At 34.9% G+C, this 14,459-nt stretch overlaps 1 protein-coding gene across 1 annotated transcript; it reads left to right on the top strand.

The window, feature by feature from the left end:
* Nucleotides 1–11,680: 11,680 nt before the first annotated feature.
* LOC149569618 (uncharacterized) lies at nucleotides 11,681–13,881 on the top strand. The gene is made up of 4 exons (XM_089816955.1): nucleotides 11,681–11,723; nucleotides 12,681–12,765; nucleotides 12,850–13,297; nucleotides 13,867–13,881. The coding sequence occupies exons 1-4, from the start codon at nucleotides 11,681–11,683 to the stop codon at nucleotides 13,879–13,881; spliced, it is 591 nt and encodes a 196-aa protein (XP_089673081.1).
* The last annotated feature ends 578 nt before the right edge of the window (nucleotides 13,882–14,459 follow it).

Raw genomic sequence — 14,459 nt, 5'->3', positions numbered from 1 at the left:
CATAGGCTTTTGGATGCATCTGGAAGCCAGGTAACCAACAAACTATCTTATAGACGAGATGGTGCCGAGGTCTTCATCAATATACCCTTTTTCCCACTGCAGCAGAGGTCGCCTGACTGCAACCATTAACAATACATCAACAGAAAAGAAAACAAAGTATAAAACATCATTTTACAATTGCAGATTAGGTCAGTGATCTAAGGAAGATGATGGATCTGAGTTGGAATCTTGAATAACATTTACCATTGCTATTACCATTCAAGCATTCACCGTTCAAGTTGGAATAATGACTTATCGTAGCTTATGGAGGAAACTTGAACATAAGACAAGTCGGCAATAAAAATGAAACTAGAATGGATGACATTACCTTATGTCCCATGGGAAAACATAAATGGTTGCCCTTTGGAAAAACTTCTAGCTCAATACTTAGGTTATCAAATGGAACTTTCTTGGGGCCCGATTGAAATCAAATTACCTAGCATCGTTGAGGAAGGTTTTTCTCCAATAATATATAATACCCGATCTGCAACTATAGGAGTCCATCCTAGCACATTTTGATACCCCACTTCTATAGAATGTAGCCTATATATTTTTAAGTATATATATATATATATATATATATATATATCCACATTTCCTCCTGCATCCGCATCCAAAAAAAAAATTCCTGCATCCCATATTTGCTTCAGAATCCGCATCCAAATCAGTAACTTAGCAAAAAAGTTTAGTTTAACTTTTTGACTTGTCCAAATCAAACATTTAAGGCCAAACTACAAGGGTTTGAAGTTGGATCGCTAGATTAAGAAGGTAATTACAATTTTGGAGGATTTAGGGATCTAAAAGACCCAAGAACCTAAAGATCAATAGTTAATTCAACAAATTAGACACTTTTGCCTCGGGCCATGAAGGAAACATTCTCCCCTCCAAAGTCCTATGGATCATAGTAGAAAAACATCCAAAAAAACATACCCTACTCAATGCTTGTGCAAAAGATTCCCTATGATGTACTTGTTTAGGTCATATAATAGGTACATTTAAAAACTTGTAAAATAATGTACTTAATTTTCAATTTAAAGAAAAAAAACAACACAGCGAAGGTCATATCTTGCATAATTCTCAAACTGCCAGGGTATGCCCTTGCCTTTGTGGGCACCATGTGGCCTTGCAATTATAGGGGTATCTATGACCTCACCTACTTGTAACTGATGATTATAATTGACAAATTTCTACTTCAAATTTTTTTTTTAAAACCACAAAATAGCCCACAAATCAAAAACAACTTTTTTCCCACTACTAAGTAGTTTGTCACCACCAAAAGGTGATTTTTCACCGATGATTGACAACTTTGACAAATTGAAGGCAATTTTGTGAAAACAATTGGGTCTTTTTAGAAAATGAGGTATATTTGTGTAAGCAGGGGAATATTATAGCTAATCTCATGCTAATGTTAGCATGACATCATCAGTTTATACCCCCAATTTGGCTTGTTGTCTTCAACATAGTCTTGTTTTTAGAAGTTAGACTTTGGAAGGCCATAACTTAATCATCCAACCTCCTTTTTGTGAGCAATTTTTTTTATTTGGGGCAAAATTTTGGACACTTTGCAATAGTGTTGCTAGTTCTTGTTTTAGGTGTCTAGCTTTCATAGAAATTTTAAAAAAAATTCAAAAGTGAAGCTATTCAATTCTTGTTTTGGAAACTTCTAGGTTTTGTTTGGACTCCTACACACAATAACTTTTTTTTGGTGTATTTTTTCCTATAAGTGCATAATTGTTCTTGTATTTTGCAATGGTGTGATCGGATTGATCTCATTTTGTCAAAAAATTGACCACTTAACTATTTTTTGTGGCATCCTAAATTTCATCAAGTATAAACTGCCAAGATCATATATTGTTGAGGGGACATTGATTTAGTGAATATAGGGGGAAATCTTCTTATATTCGTGGTTGCATTCCTCTTGATTTGTTTCTTCCTCTTGTTTCATTATAGAGCAATCTTGAGTTCCAATGTAACAACTTACAATAACTCTAAATGGAAATTTGAAATGAACAAATTGCCAAAAATCAAGAGGTTGTATAGGATTTTTCATGGGCTTGATGTTGAACCAACCAATGATGAAGTTAAAAGGAATAAGTTGTTGAATAGTTGTGAAGAAGCCATTGGTTATTGTTGTCACAAAAGTTTGCACCCTTGTCCAAATTTTTTACCTAAGGACAACCTTGTAAAACATGGAAAGAACCTCCAAGTTGTGGGATTTGAATTGTGAGGTTGAGTCTCCGAAGAAGGCTAGCTTCTTTCACTATCAAGGTGCACCTAACTACTCTTGGAGAGGAAAACGGAGAAGGAATGCATAGAAAGCAAATCTACCTACTCTAACCTAAGAGTGATGCACCAAAATAGTGTTTGACCTTATCTCTACCCATAAATGCATAATTAACCAGTTATAATCTCAAATAATACAGATTCAAACTTTACTTAGTTCAACAACCACGTGTGGATTAGACAAAAAAAGAATGCTATAGGAAGAGTCCACTGAATAATGTCAAAAGTAGATACAATCATGCAAATTGTAGAATATAGACAGAAAATTTAACCAGAGGCAAAGATGTAACAAATGTTTTTTCATATCGAAAACAAAGATAGTTTAAACAAAGAATTTCCAACATTCATAAATAGACAACTGAAATCCTTTTCATATAACATTAACTATTTTTAACAATTAAATGAAATAACCATAACCATATCAATGTTCATCTGAAAATAATTAGTTTAACGATTAATTGAAGATAACTCTATCCATAATTATCTAAAAAAACTAGATTAATGATTAACAAAACATAATTGTATTCATGATCAACTGAAATAACTAATTCAATGATCAACTAAAAATAGTTGTATTTATGATCAACTGAAATAACTAATTTAACAATCAACTGAAAATAACTAGGTTTATGATCAACTGAAATAATAAGATAAACTATCCTTTCTTCATACAAGTAAGTAAATGCTTAACAAGAAAAGAAGGAAAGAAAATACAAGATTCATCTGGAGGATCTTTAGTAGGTTGTGCAAGCCTCAGCTTTGGTGAGAGGAGAAGCACTGACATAGGCTTAACCTCCCAATCTGGGACCATACTTATCCCCACACTTTCTATTAAATTAGAATGACCCTCCTTACCTTGGGATTAGGCTTGGGATGTTCTTAGTCTAGCCACCTAAGCATCCTAGTGTTTAGAATGTCTGCATAGTTATAAAATGAACATGCTTGCATAACTGGTGCCATTGACATCAAGTGATCATTAGATGGCAACCATGCCTTAAACTATCTTGGCCAAGGATTTTAGATGGGTTCATTGACTCGATTACCACCGCTCGACTTGACAACAGGTTTCATTATAGGGATGAGCATGAGCTATTCAGTATATCTCATTAAATTTATTCATGTCTAATTTCTCTTTGTTGAGATAATGGGTGTTGCACACATTGCATAATATTGTTATTTTATTATTTTATTTTTTATTATGTAATGTTGTACCTAGATGGACGTGCAACATGTAAAAATTCCCATGGAATATTCTTGATGAGTTGTATTGTAACATTGTGATAATATTTGATGTAATTATTTAATATTGGGGAAAAGAATTAAATGCCCAATATTAAATGTGGGGTCAGTGGGTTAGGTAGCACATGGTTTTAGCACATGGTTTATGTAATACCACTTAGTGGTTTTGTGGGACTTGCTACTATATAAGCAGCCACAAGGGTAGTTGTTGTAGAGAGAGAGAGTGACAAGGAAAAGACAAAAGGTAAGAGTCGAGCGGGACAAGGCTTGACAGGTTAGCCAAGGGAGCATTTGTGAAGGTTGAAAGCATGGCATGGGATGTGTGGATTCATGCTTGTTCACATAGTTTGCTCGGTTGTGGCTATGGCCATGAAGGCTTCCATGGTTGTATGGAAATGGTATTTTTTGTTGAATAATACATGATGATGGATGCTTTTGGAGGCTGGGTTTTTTCCCTCAATGAGGGTTTCCCAGGGTATATCTTGTGTCACAATTTTGTGGGTATGTTTTCTATTCTCTTGCATGTGGATTTTAATTCTGTATTTATTTCAGATCTATTATGGGTTATGTGGAAACGGTGGTTATATTCTTTGTTGCCAAGTTTTCTTACTAGTGGTATCAGAGCCTAGTTTTGGCCTGGTCATGGGTTCAAATCTCCCCGGTGCCTTCCCGACCCGTGTAAGCACCTGGTATGCGCGTCGAGGGGGAGATTGTTGAGTGATGTGATGCACTCCCCTGCCCACAGGTGGTTAATTATGTGGTGTTCCATGTTCACTAACAGTCATGGCTTTTGGTGCAATGGCAAATGGGCCCTTTCAAGTGGTATCAGAGCTATGGTTTTATTATTGTAACCCTAGATTGAATCCATGGGAATGCATGAGAGGATAAAAAAGAAAGGGCAAGATATATGAATGATTTATTGCAGATCTAAGAGTTTTGGGTTTGCTGTTATGATGGGATGTTAAAAGATTTGGGCATGGGAAATTGTTGGACAAAAAAAGTTTTTTCGGGTGTTTCATTTAAATGAGGGTTTTGGGGGGTAGCTTGCAAAAATGACCTCCTGGGTAAAAATAGACCTCACCATTGGATCCGAGTCAACATTTTCATAAAATTTGATATATAATATGCCCTAGTTTGGCCATGTTCAGAGGAAATGAAAGAGTTTTTTTGGTTTCAGCCCATGATGGCCGTCAAATTTAATCCCGTCGAAATTTTCGTCACTGAAAAAATAAAAAATTAAAAATCGTACTGAAAATGGTAAAAAGACTGTCTTAGTAAAACAACCATAACTCTCTCTCAGAATATCAGATTTCAAAGTTCTTACAGGCGTTGGAAAGCTAATTCAGAGCACTACAAGATGGTGTAGGTTTGGTTCTATGATTTTGAGATTTTGTCAGGTTTTAAGAGCCCTAAAGTCAGATATTATTTATTTTGAGCACGAATTGGGGCATAACTTGGGCATACGGAGTCGGATTTTGGACTTCGAGTAGTCAACGGAAAGCTCTTGGAGAGCTCTACACATTGGTTCAGATTTGGTACAGGTTTGGCATGATTTATTTGTTGATATATTTATCTAAACTGTTTATGGTATATTTTGACTATGGTAACATTGTGAGTTTATGGCATTGGAAATTTAAGATTTGATATCATTGTATACTCAGTTCATATTTCAGATTGGTCTCATGATGATATGGTATGGTTTGGGTGTTTTTTGAGGCTTCTTGTTGGGGTTTTATGGAGGAGATCATACTTGCATAGTTTACATCTAGAGGTGTGTGTAGAAGGACATGATACAGGTTATGATTTGCATGGTTTCTCTGGTCTTGGTTATCTTCCTGGATGTTCAATTTTGCCTACATTGGATTTGAGATTGGTTGGAGATTGTGATCACTGGTTTGTGCTCATGTATGTCATGTTAGAGATCACATGGTTATTTCTTTATCTCTTTCCTCTGTTGGTTGTGGAGAAATTGAGAGACTATTGGAGACTTGTTATGAGAGTTGTTCTTGTAGGATATCAGTTTATGTATTGTGGATGTCCTTGATACTACATGGATTCACTTCTTTGAGATGTGTTGAGTGGATTGGTTATAGATTTGACATTATCTTTTGCAGTGGGAGCTTCTTGGTATATATGTGGCAGGTATTGCTCTTGAGGCTTATGATTGCGGGTTATAGATTTGATATGTCAGTGATATGAGAATCCACTTGTTATACCTTTGAGGTATGGATAGTTGGATGGGTTTGGCACTTTGCTGTGGGTGCTATTTCAGCTATGGATATTTTGACAACTACGGATACATGTGATTACCTTTGGATCAGGTTATTGGTGCTCAGAATTTTCAGTTGGTACAGAATTTTATGATCTTCTAATGTGACAGGTTGGGTGGCTTTCTCTTTGGATGGCTTCTATGTATGTCTAGTGGGAGTGGCATAATAGGAGGTGAGATCATTCATGTTTGAGATGCTGGATACTTTGATTTTGTTGCGGGTACCAGGATGGAGCACTTGGTGTATTTTGATCCATGATGGTGGATGTGCTTGGAGGGATTGTTCCCTTGTTCATTTATGTGGCTACGGATTGACCCTATGCAATGTATACAACAAGTGGGAGATTGTTGAGATAATGGGTGTTGCACACATTGCATAATATTGTTATTTTATTATTTTATTTTTTATTATGTAATGTTGTACCTAGATGGACGTGCAACATGTAAAAATTCCCATGGAATATTCTTGATGAGTTGTATTGTAACATTGTGATAATATTTGATGTAATTATTTAATATTGGAGAAAAGAATTAAATGCCCAATATTAAATGTGGGGTCAGTGGGTTAGGTAGCACATGGTTTTAGCACATGGTTTATGTAATACCACTTAGTGGTTTTGTGGGACTTGCTACTATATAAGCAGCCACAAGGGTAGTTGTTGTAGAGAGAGAGAGTGACAAGGAAAAGACAAAAGGTAAGAGTCGAGCGGGACAAGGCTTGACAGGTTAGCCAAGGGAGCATTTGTGAAGGTTGAAAGCATGGCATGGGATGTGTGGATTCATGCTTGTTCACATAGTTTGCTCGGTTGTGGCTATGGCCATGAAGGCTTCCATGGTTGTATGGCAATGGTATTTTTTGTTGAATAATACATGATGATGGATGCTTTTGGAGGCTGGGTTTTTTCCCTCAATGAGGGTTTCCCAGGGTATATCTTGTGTCACAATTTTGTGGGTATGTTTTCTATTCTCTTGCATGTGGATTTTAATTCTGTATTTATTTCAGATCTATTATGGGTTATGTGGAAACGGTGGTTATATTCTTTGTTGCCAAGTTTCCTTACACTCTTCTACTTTCTTGCAGATTTATTCCACCTCTTCACCATTCATGGCTACACAGCCGGTGAATCCCAGGTGTTTTCGAAGATTATGAGCATTCTACTCTTTGCACCTCTTCACCAATTCATGGCTACACTGTCGGTGAATCCCAGGTGTTTGGAAATTTATGAGCATTCTACTCTTGATCATTGTTTATATCTTTTATCATGAATTATGACAAAATAAAACATGTTCTTGAGATTAGTATCATTCATCCGGGTCCTTATTACACTTGGAAACTCTTCCTTAAGAGATACTATTCAACTCTTTATGATGATTATGGAAGCTATGAAAGTAAGAAGAAAATTCATTATAAATGACAAGGGTTATTTAGCAAGCTAAATAACGTGATCATAGATATAAAAAAGAAATTCTAGTGCCTAGCCGTCTGTTGTAAAAATTGTATTTAAAACAATGGAATGGTAACTCATGACCTGATAAGAATTCGTTATTGTTTGAAGAACTTGCAAATTTTTCAGTTCCCTCTAGTTGCTTGAGATGTCACTTAAATGCATAAAATCTCTGATTCTCGGCCAAAATACTTGCACGGCAAGGAGTAGAAAATTTACTGCTAAACAAGGCTTAACAATCAATATTGCAAGGAATCTACGAAAGTAATTATCGGTAAATATGTAGAAGTCAGGTGTTATGGAGGCAAAGAGATTTCTGAAAAATGTAACAATAGAATGAAAATTGGGTATATGGAATACATGTTATTTGTCTCTCTTTCACGACTTCCATATATGGAGAGTGATCGGGACTTCTTGGCTTCTGTAACATAAAAGATTATTTGTCAATTCAAATTGCCAAGTGTTAAATTGGTTGAAAAGAAAGGAAAAATACAAGGTTGGAAGAAAGAGTTGGAAAAATTAGAATTCGGTTTATTTTTATAATATTTATTTACATACGTTCATGTAAATATATCAATGGGGTGACATCATTTTATTAAGTTATTATATTATAATGGTGCCATTTCATTTTTATATTTATATGTATGTGTATATATATATTATAATAATATGATGAAAGATCAAATAAAATCCCTTGAGGTACACTTTATATTTTAATTAGATTATTTTATGTTTTCTTAGATTATTTTCTTAATAGCTCATGTGGGTCCCACAAATGTATTCTGTGTTCAAGTCGTCGGGTCCTTACCAAAGAAGTTTAAGGTCATACCTGCCAATTCTGATGATTAAACTAAGCGAGCATCCCATTCTGATGATCTCGTTTAACAATGCTTCCCCCCCCCCCCCCCCCCCCCCCTTCATCTTCTCCTACAATCACTTATAAAAACACTTCCACCATAATAACAATTCTATAATAATTTCATATAAACATTTTTAAAAGACTTTAAATTACTAATCATAATTTTAAAATCAAGCAACTGCTAACACCAAATAACAGTTAATGGTTAACGACCATGTTCATTAACAGTTAATACAACGTATATAAATAACTACCTATTTCACATGATCATGAAAGAAGAATTTGTTAAATCCAATAGTTATGAGCAAGTTTTAAAATTAGGTCAAAATTTTGGGATGTAACAAAAGAGAACTTGCACAGTGTGTCAATGGCTAAAAGAGACTCAGCAGAGCATTACAATGGCTCAGAGACATGAGAAATTATAGTAGTACGCATGGAAGCAATAGTAGAGAATCAAAGAAAGATCAACACTTACAAAGATTACAAAATTTGCCTTTATAGCTCAGGCATAAATGAGGTACTTCTAATTGAAGTTACTCCACAACTACTGCCATTAATTGCTCAGAGAACAATCAAGGCGATCCCAAACAAAAGATCTGACTTGGTACACTTGCAGAGGCATGAAAATCATGAAAACCTAACTAGAACAAACCTTGAAGTGATGGAAATGACACCGATCAATGCTAAAACTCCCCAAAATGGATGATCACATAGTGGGAAGAGTGTCCTTTGTGTCGTTAAAACCTAGCATTAACTTGGAGTAGTTGGGGTTGATTAGGAAGATCAGATTGTGCAAGAAAACCCAATCTTCCTTCATTTCTAGATTGCGAATCAGCAAGGTCAATCAAGTTAACTGAGTCCTGCAACCAAGATGAGCCTCGTGGACCAATAGCATTATTTCTTTTCGTGACCTCACAAAGTCTCATGTGTTTGACCATATCATGTTTAACTAATCGCACCACCTTCAAACTTAACCGTGACGGTTTATAATATTGTTAGTTCTAACTATGATGTCAACCTCACTACGTCTGCCTAATTGGGCCCGCTGGGACACATGGCAAGACCTTGCTATGTCACTATGACTAAAGTTTGATCATCTTCACATAGCAAGAGACGTCAATTCTCCTCCATTTGACGGCTCCAAAAATTTACCAAACTTGTTAGTGCATTGACCAATAGAAACATGGCCCTTTGCCAACTTGTCTGACACTGATCCACCACACCGCAGCCCACAAAAGGAAAGGACCCACCTGCCACATGTCAACCCATCGCTATGTCGTTATAACTAAAGATCAAGCAACTCTCCAAAGTGATAAAGAGACCACCCTTGATTTGTTTGCATCAGACAGTAGAAGGTAGAAACTAAGAACATGTGGCCCACGACATTGACCATGTCAGAGACTCGGCTAATGAAATGCCCACCGTATGCTAGCTTAGTTCAACTCATCACTTTGTCACCTTGCGGCCCACACAACATGACATTGACATGGCAGTGCAATCAGAAGATGACCCACTGAAGAAACTTGGACCCACATAGACATGTGGCGCGATGTTGCTTTGTCACATGAAATAAAGAATGTACAACTCCACAAAGTGAGAAACCAACAACCGTGGATCATAAAAAGATCTGACAATGAGTAAAATGCACTAAAGGAACTGGCCCAAACCTTGCACATTCATACCTTAACCAATGAGAAACCAACAAATTGCCAACATGCTCTGACAACTGCCCAGTTGCTTTGATAGGGAGGGGTCCACTGAAATACACGCTTTGAGTCATCGCTATGTCGCATTAATTAAAGTGCTTGCAACTTTGCATAGCGACAAAATGATGACTGTAGATCATCTTTGATCCAGGAGGATTTGATAGTGGATGAAACATGTGGGTCACCTTTAAAACTGTCAGTACTTTGACCAACCAAAAGCCTTTTGTATGCCAACTCAGTCCGACTCATCAGCATAGTCAAAAGATGGCCCATTGAAGAAATTTGGACCCACACATACACGCGATGTGATGTCGCTTTGTTGCTTGAAATAAAGAACGAGCACTTCTAGAAAGCATCAAAGCGATGGCCTTAGATCGCGAAAATATTTGACGACGAGGAAATTACGGGCCCTTGGGAAATAAACTTAGGAATATATGGAAATATAATAAGATTTTTATTTCATTTATTTTCATATTTGCATTGGCATTATTTAAAAAAAAGTGGGATGTGACCATTGGGTGGACCTATCATTTGAATTCAAATATTTGGTGGGGAGACAAATATGGTTAATAGTTATTTATGCTTGTATGTCTCTCATGAGTTTTTTCACATTGAGCACTTGGACACAACTATGGTTATGTGGAACACATTGTCACAATTAATCAGGCAAACAGATGAAATCCAAGGATGTCGATGCTTTATTCGGGAAATCTTTGTTGTATAATACTTTGAGAGCCTTTTTCTTACTACAATCCATTTTATCTTCTACTCTTTTCACTTGTTTGGTTTTTCTCATGGTTTATTGTATTTCTTTTCAGCTGCCTTTATTACATATCTTTAGATGTTACTATTCCGTGGGTGATACATTATGATTAGACATTTATATTATACATTTTTGTTTGGTGTACCTTCTATGGCTCTATCTGCCACTTTAGCCACTAGTGGATGTTATAATTTGATTTATGTTTGAATTAACAACTCTTATGCAAAGTTGAACTTCAATGCATCTTTTTGGATAAGCTATGGCTAGATTAACATTGTTCTATTAGTTTTTTGGGAATGATTTTGTAAGTTTTTTTGTCATCAATGTTTCGGATCATACTACATGATCCATCATCATGATGCAAGAGAATCAAGGAAAAAATGAAAAAAATCCTTGACTCTCATCATCATCATTTTTTTTCATTTTTTCCTCGATTCTCTTGCATCCTAATGATGGATCATGTAGTATGATCCGAAACGTTGATGACAAAAAAACTCATCTTGATGATAGATCATGTAGTATGATCCGAAACATTCATGACAAAAAAACTTACACAATCATTCATAGAAAACTAATAGAACAATTTACATGGATTGTGGAAATCTGATAGCTTAGATTAACATTGCTAGATTTGCTATTTTTACCAAATTACTAAGATTTAACTTGCTTAGTGCAACTTCATTTCTAGAATCTAAAATGAACAATGCTAGTGCTACCATAGATATTGTTTACTTCCAGAAATAAAGCAGCAAGAGCGAATAGACCTCTTCGAAGTCTTGCATAAAGAAAGAGAATCACTGGGTAATGGAAATTACTTTTTAGCTACATTATTGAAAAAAGAAACTTACTTCTAAGTAGGTGAGTTGCTTTGGTAACCTTATCTGCTTAGTTAATTTAGTCCTCTACTCCAAATTGTTCTCTTGGACCAATCTTGTTTGTTGATTTTGGCAATTGGAAATATTTGCAACAAACTGAATGAAGCAAAATGCTGTAATGGCAGCTTTTGTGGGATACCTGATTTATTTTAAGGATTTATTGTTATAATTATACATGTTCAATGTCCTTTATAATACAATAATGCGAATTGACAAAGTAGGAATGAAAGCTTCTGATTCAAACAGTAAAATTTTTGTTTCCATATGTTTGATGAAAATTCTAGAGTGAAGCCAACTTCAGTTGCCAATCTTGTGACAAGTAACACGCATATATTTTAATTAAACTAGACTTTTTCAGTCTCAACAATCTTCACAATGGCTAGCAAATGTTTTAAATCTCATCTTGAGTTGTTAAAAATAATATTAATAGAGAAATAATATTTAGTAGTATTTTTAACTTCAAGCATCAGTTTGTGAATACTTCTATTTAGTATTTTGTGTATATTACCTTGATTTAGTCAAGTGAAACGGTAGATTGTGCTCAATATCTATGATCATTCTTGGTATTTGTCATTCAGAAAAATCTAATTTTAAAGATGACACAACATATACAACTCTCACATTAAGTCTAACAAACTCCGTTCTCTGTCATTAATTTTCCATAATTTTTTCCATATAGTTTTGTGGTGGGAACTAGACCCCTAATTTTTAGCATTTTTAAGCAACTAAAATATTATCTATAACAACAAATATTTTATACAACAAATTTATAACTATATAATTAATTATTTATCAATTATAACTACAACGACAAGTACAAGCCACTATGTGGCACTTATTTATGATCATCAACATTCTGAAAATTTTGTACCCTTTTAATTTATTTTACATAACTCTTTCAGAAAATTATGGTTGTACATAACTCTTTCAGAAAATGTAAGTTTGCATATAAATCCTTCAATGATATTTTTTATTCAAGGCTTCATTTCCTTTCTTTTAAAATTCATGTATTGGATATAAATTTGGATAAGATGTTTCTTTAATTTAATGTTATGTATGTGTGTTATGATTCAGATTTCTTATCTTCCTCGTAAATCTTAGTATCAATTATTTTCATTTTCATTTTAAAAATTTGATTTCCCCTCCAAATGCCATGTATTTCTATTTTCCCTTATAACTTGAGTTTTTTTCCTTTCCATCAGATATCTCCGATGACAGAATTCTTTGTCTTCAGGGAAGGAATGCTCATGATGGTACCCAAAATTCCTATGGATTTGCCTGGAAGATGTAATTGCCAATCAATTCAACTTTACTTCCTGGTCTGACATTTGTATCTGACAACTATTATGATTACTTAAATCCCTGGCACAGCTTGACAGCATTAATAGGTTTTGTAAATTGGTACAAAGAAAATGAATGTGCATCACCAGAAAGATTTGTTCTTTATCATTGGGGAGAGCTTGTCAAGACCATGGGCTCCTGGGTTTCAAATATCATGGATGCTTCCTTGGGTGATGGGCCTGTTTGCTTTGAAAAGGCTGTAGTAATGTGTCAAGGAATTGGCCGTTTGTCCTCAGATAAAAGAATTTTGTTGTTTGATCTGATTCGCTGCAAGGTACCGAAATTCTGTAGTGCTTCTGGAGGACAGCGCTTTATCGATGGGATCCAAGTTGTTAATTTGACGCTTCTCGCACGGACAGGGAGCAGATCTTTTGAAAATGTGTCGATTGTTGCAAACGTCTTAGAGAAAGAATGCAAGAAGGTTTCCGGTTGCAGTTTCCGTCTTGTGCATATAGCTAATTTAAGTTTTTGTGATCAGGTATTGCCCATTTCTTTCTTCATATATCTCCTCATTGTCAAGTTAATATTTTCCTTTACATCTTTTGTCTATGAATTGCAATTGTGCATCAGCTTATATAAGATCGTTGTTTTCAATTAAAGGCCCAAATATATAATTAGGACAATCCCATGTCTCACATAAGATGCCTCGAGCCTGCCCATCAAGCCCAGTAGCACGGAATGACACTTGCCATTCAGTCTCTTGTCCCTCTTAGGTCACCACTACTCAAATGGACCTTATACTACTTGCCATGGAATCTTTATCATCATTATACATTCCTACTATATTACTGATTGTGCATATATCTGAGGCAATGGGATATCTGTATTTATCAAATGAAGAAATTTAACAAATTAACCAATTTATAATGCAATGCACTCTGCTTTCTACCAAAATATCAGATTAATAGTGTTTTCAGATTGTATTGAGATGAAGTGTTGATTGATCTAATGCTTTCTTCGATGGTCTGATTTGGTAAATGTTTGAATGATCAATATAGACTGGTTGAATTGATGAAATTGTTTCTCTGTTTGCTTGACTCCCAACAGATGTTTGATGGATGATTCAATTATTTCCTCTGATTTGATGATTTGATATATTAGTGAATGACAACTGAATAAATGGGAAGTCATAGAGTGATGATTGAATGAGTGCTGATTTGATGTATTGGCGAGTGACGATAGTTAAGTCCCTCGAATGGTTAAAATCTAAGTCACAAAGTTCAAATTCGAATTTGAGTCCGTCAATCATAAAATTTGGACGAAATTTGGAAAGGGTAAAAATTTGGAAAAAAAATCGACATTAAATTTAACTTATGTAAATTTATTTATTTATAAATATAAGTAATAAATCCACAAAATTGTCAAAATAGTTTGACATTGCTAAATAGTTAAACTAAATAGCTCAATATTATTTTAAAATAAAATAATATTCTTATAAATAATAATATTATACTACACTCCACAAAATTCGGATGAAATTCGAAAACGAAAAAAATTCGCCAAAATTTGAACTTAATGGATGAAATTTGGCAAATACTGTGACTTAGGTTAAAATTATTGCTCCTTAGTACTTTATTGGTGAAAGAGTCACCACCTTTCATGAGAATCAAGTCATCAGTTTTTGTTGTTGCCATTGAGAA

The sequence above is a fragment of the Cupressus sempervirens genome, chromosome 3 (genome assembly GCF_028749045.1).
Source record: "Cupressus sempervirens isolate cs-2001-9-10 chromosome 3, ASM2874904v1, whole genome shotgun sequence".
In the NCBI taxonomy this organism is placed as follows: domain Eukaryota; kingdom Viridiplantae; phylum Streptophyta; class Pinopsida; order Cupressales; family Cupressaceae; genus Cupressus; species Cupressus sempervirens.
Note: the sequence above shows the minus strand (reverse complement) of the source record. Positions and strands in the feature narration are given on the sequence as shown.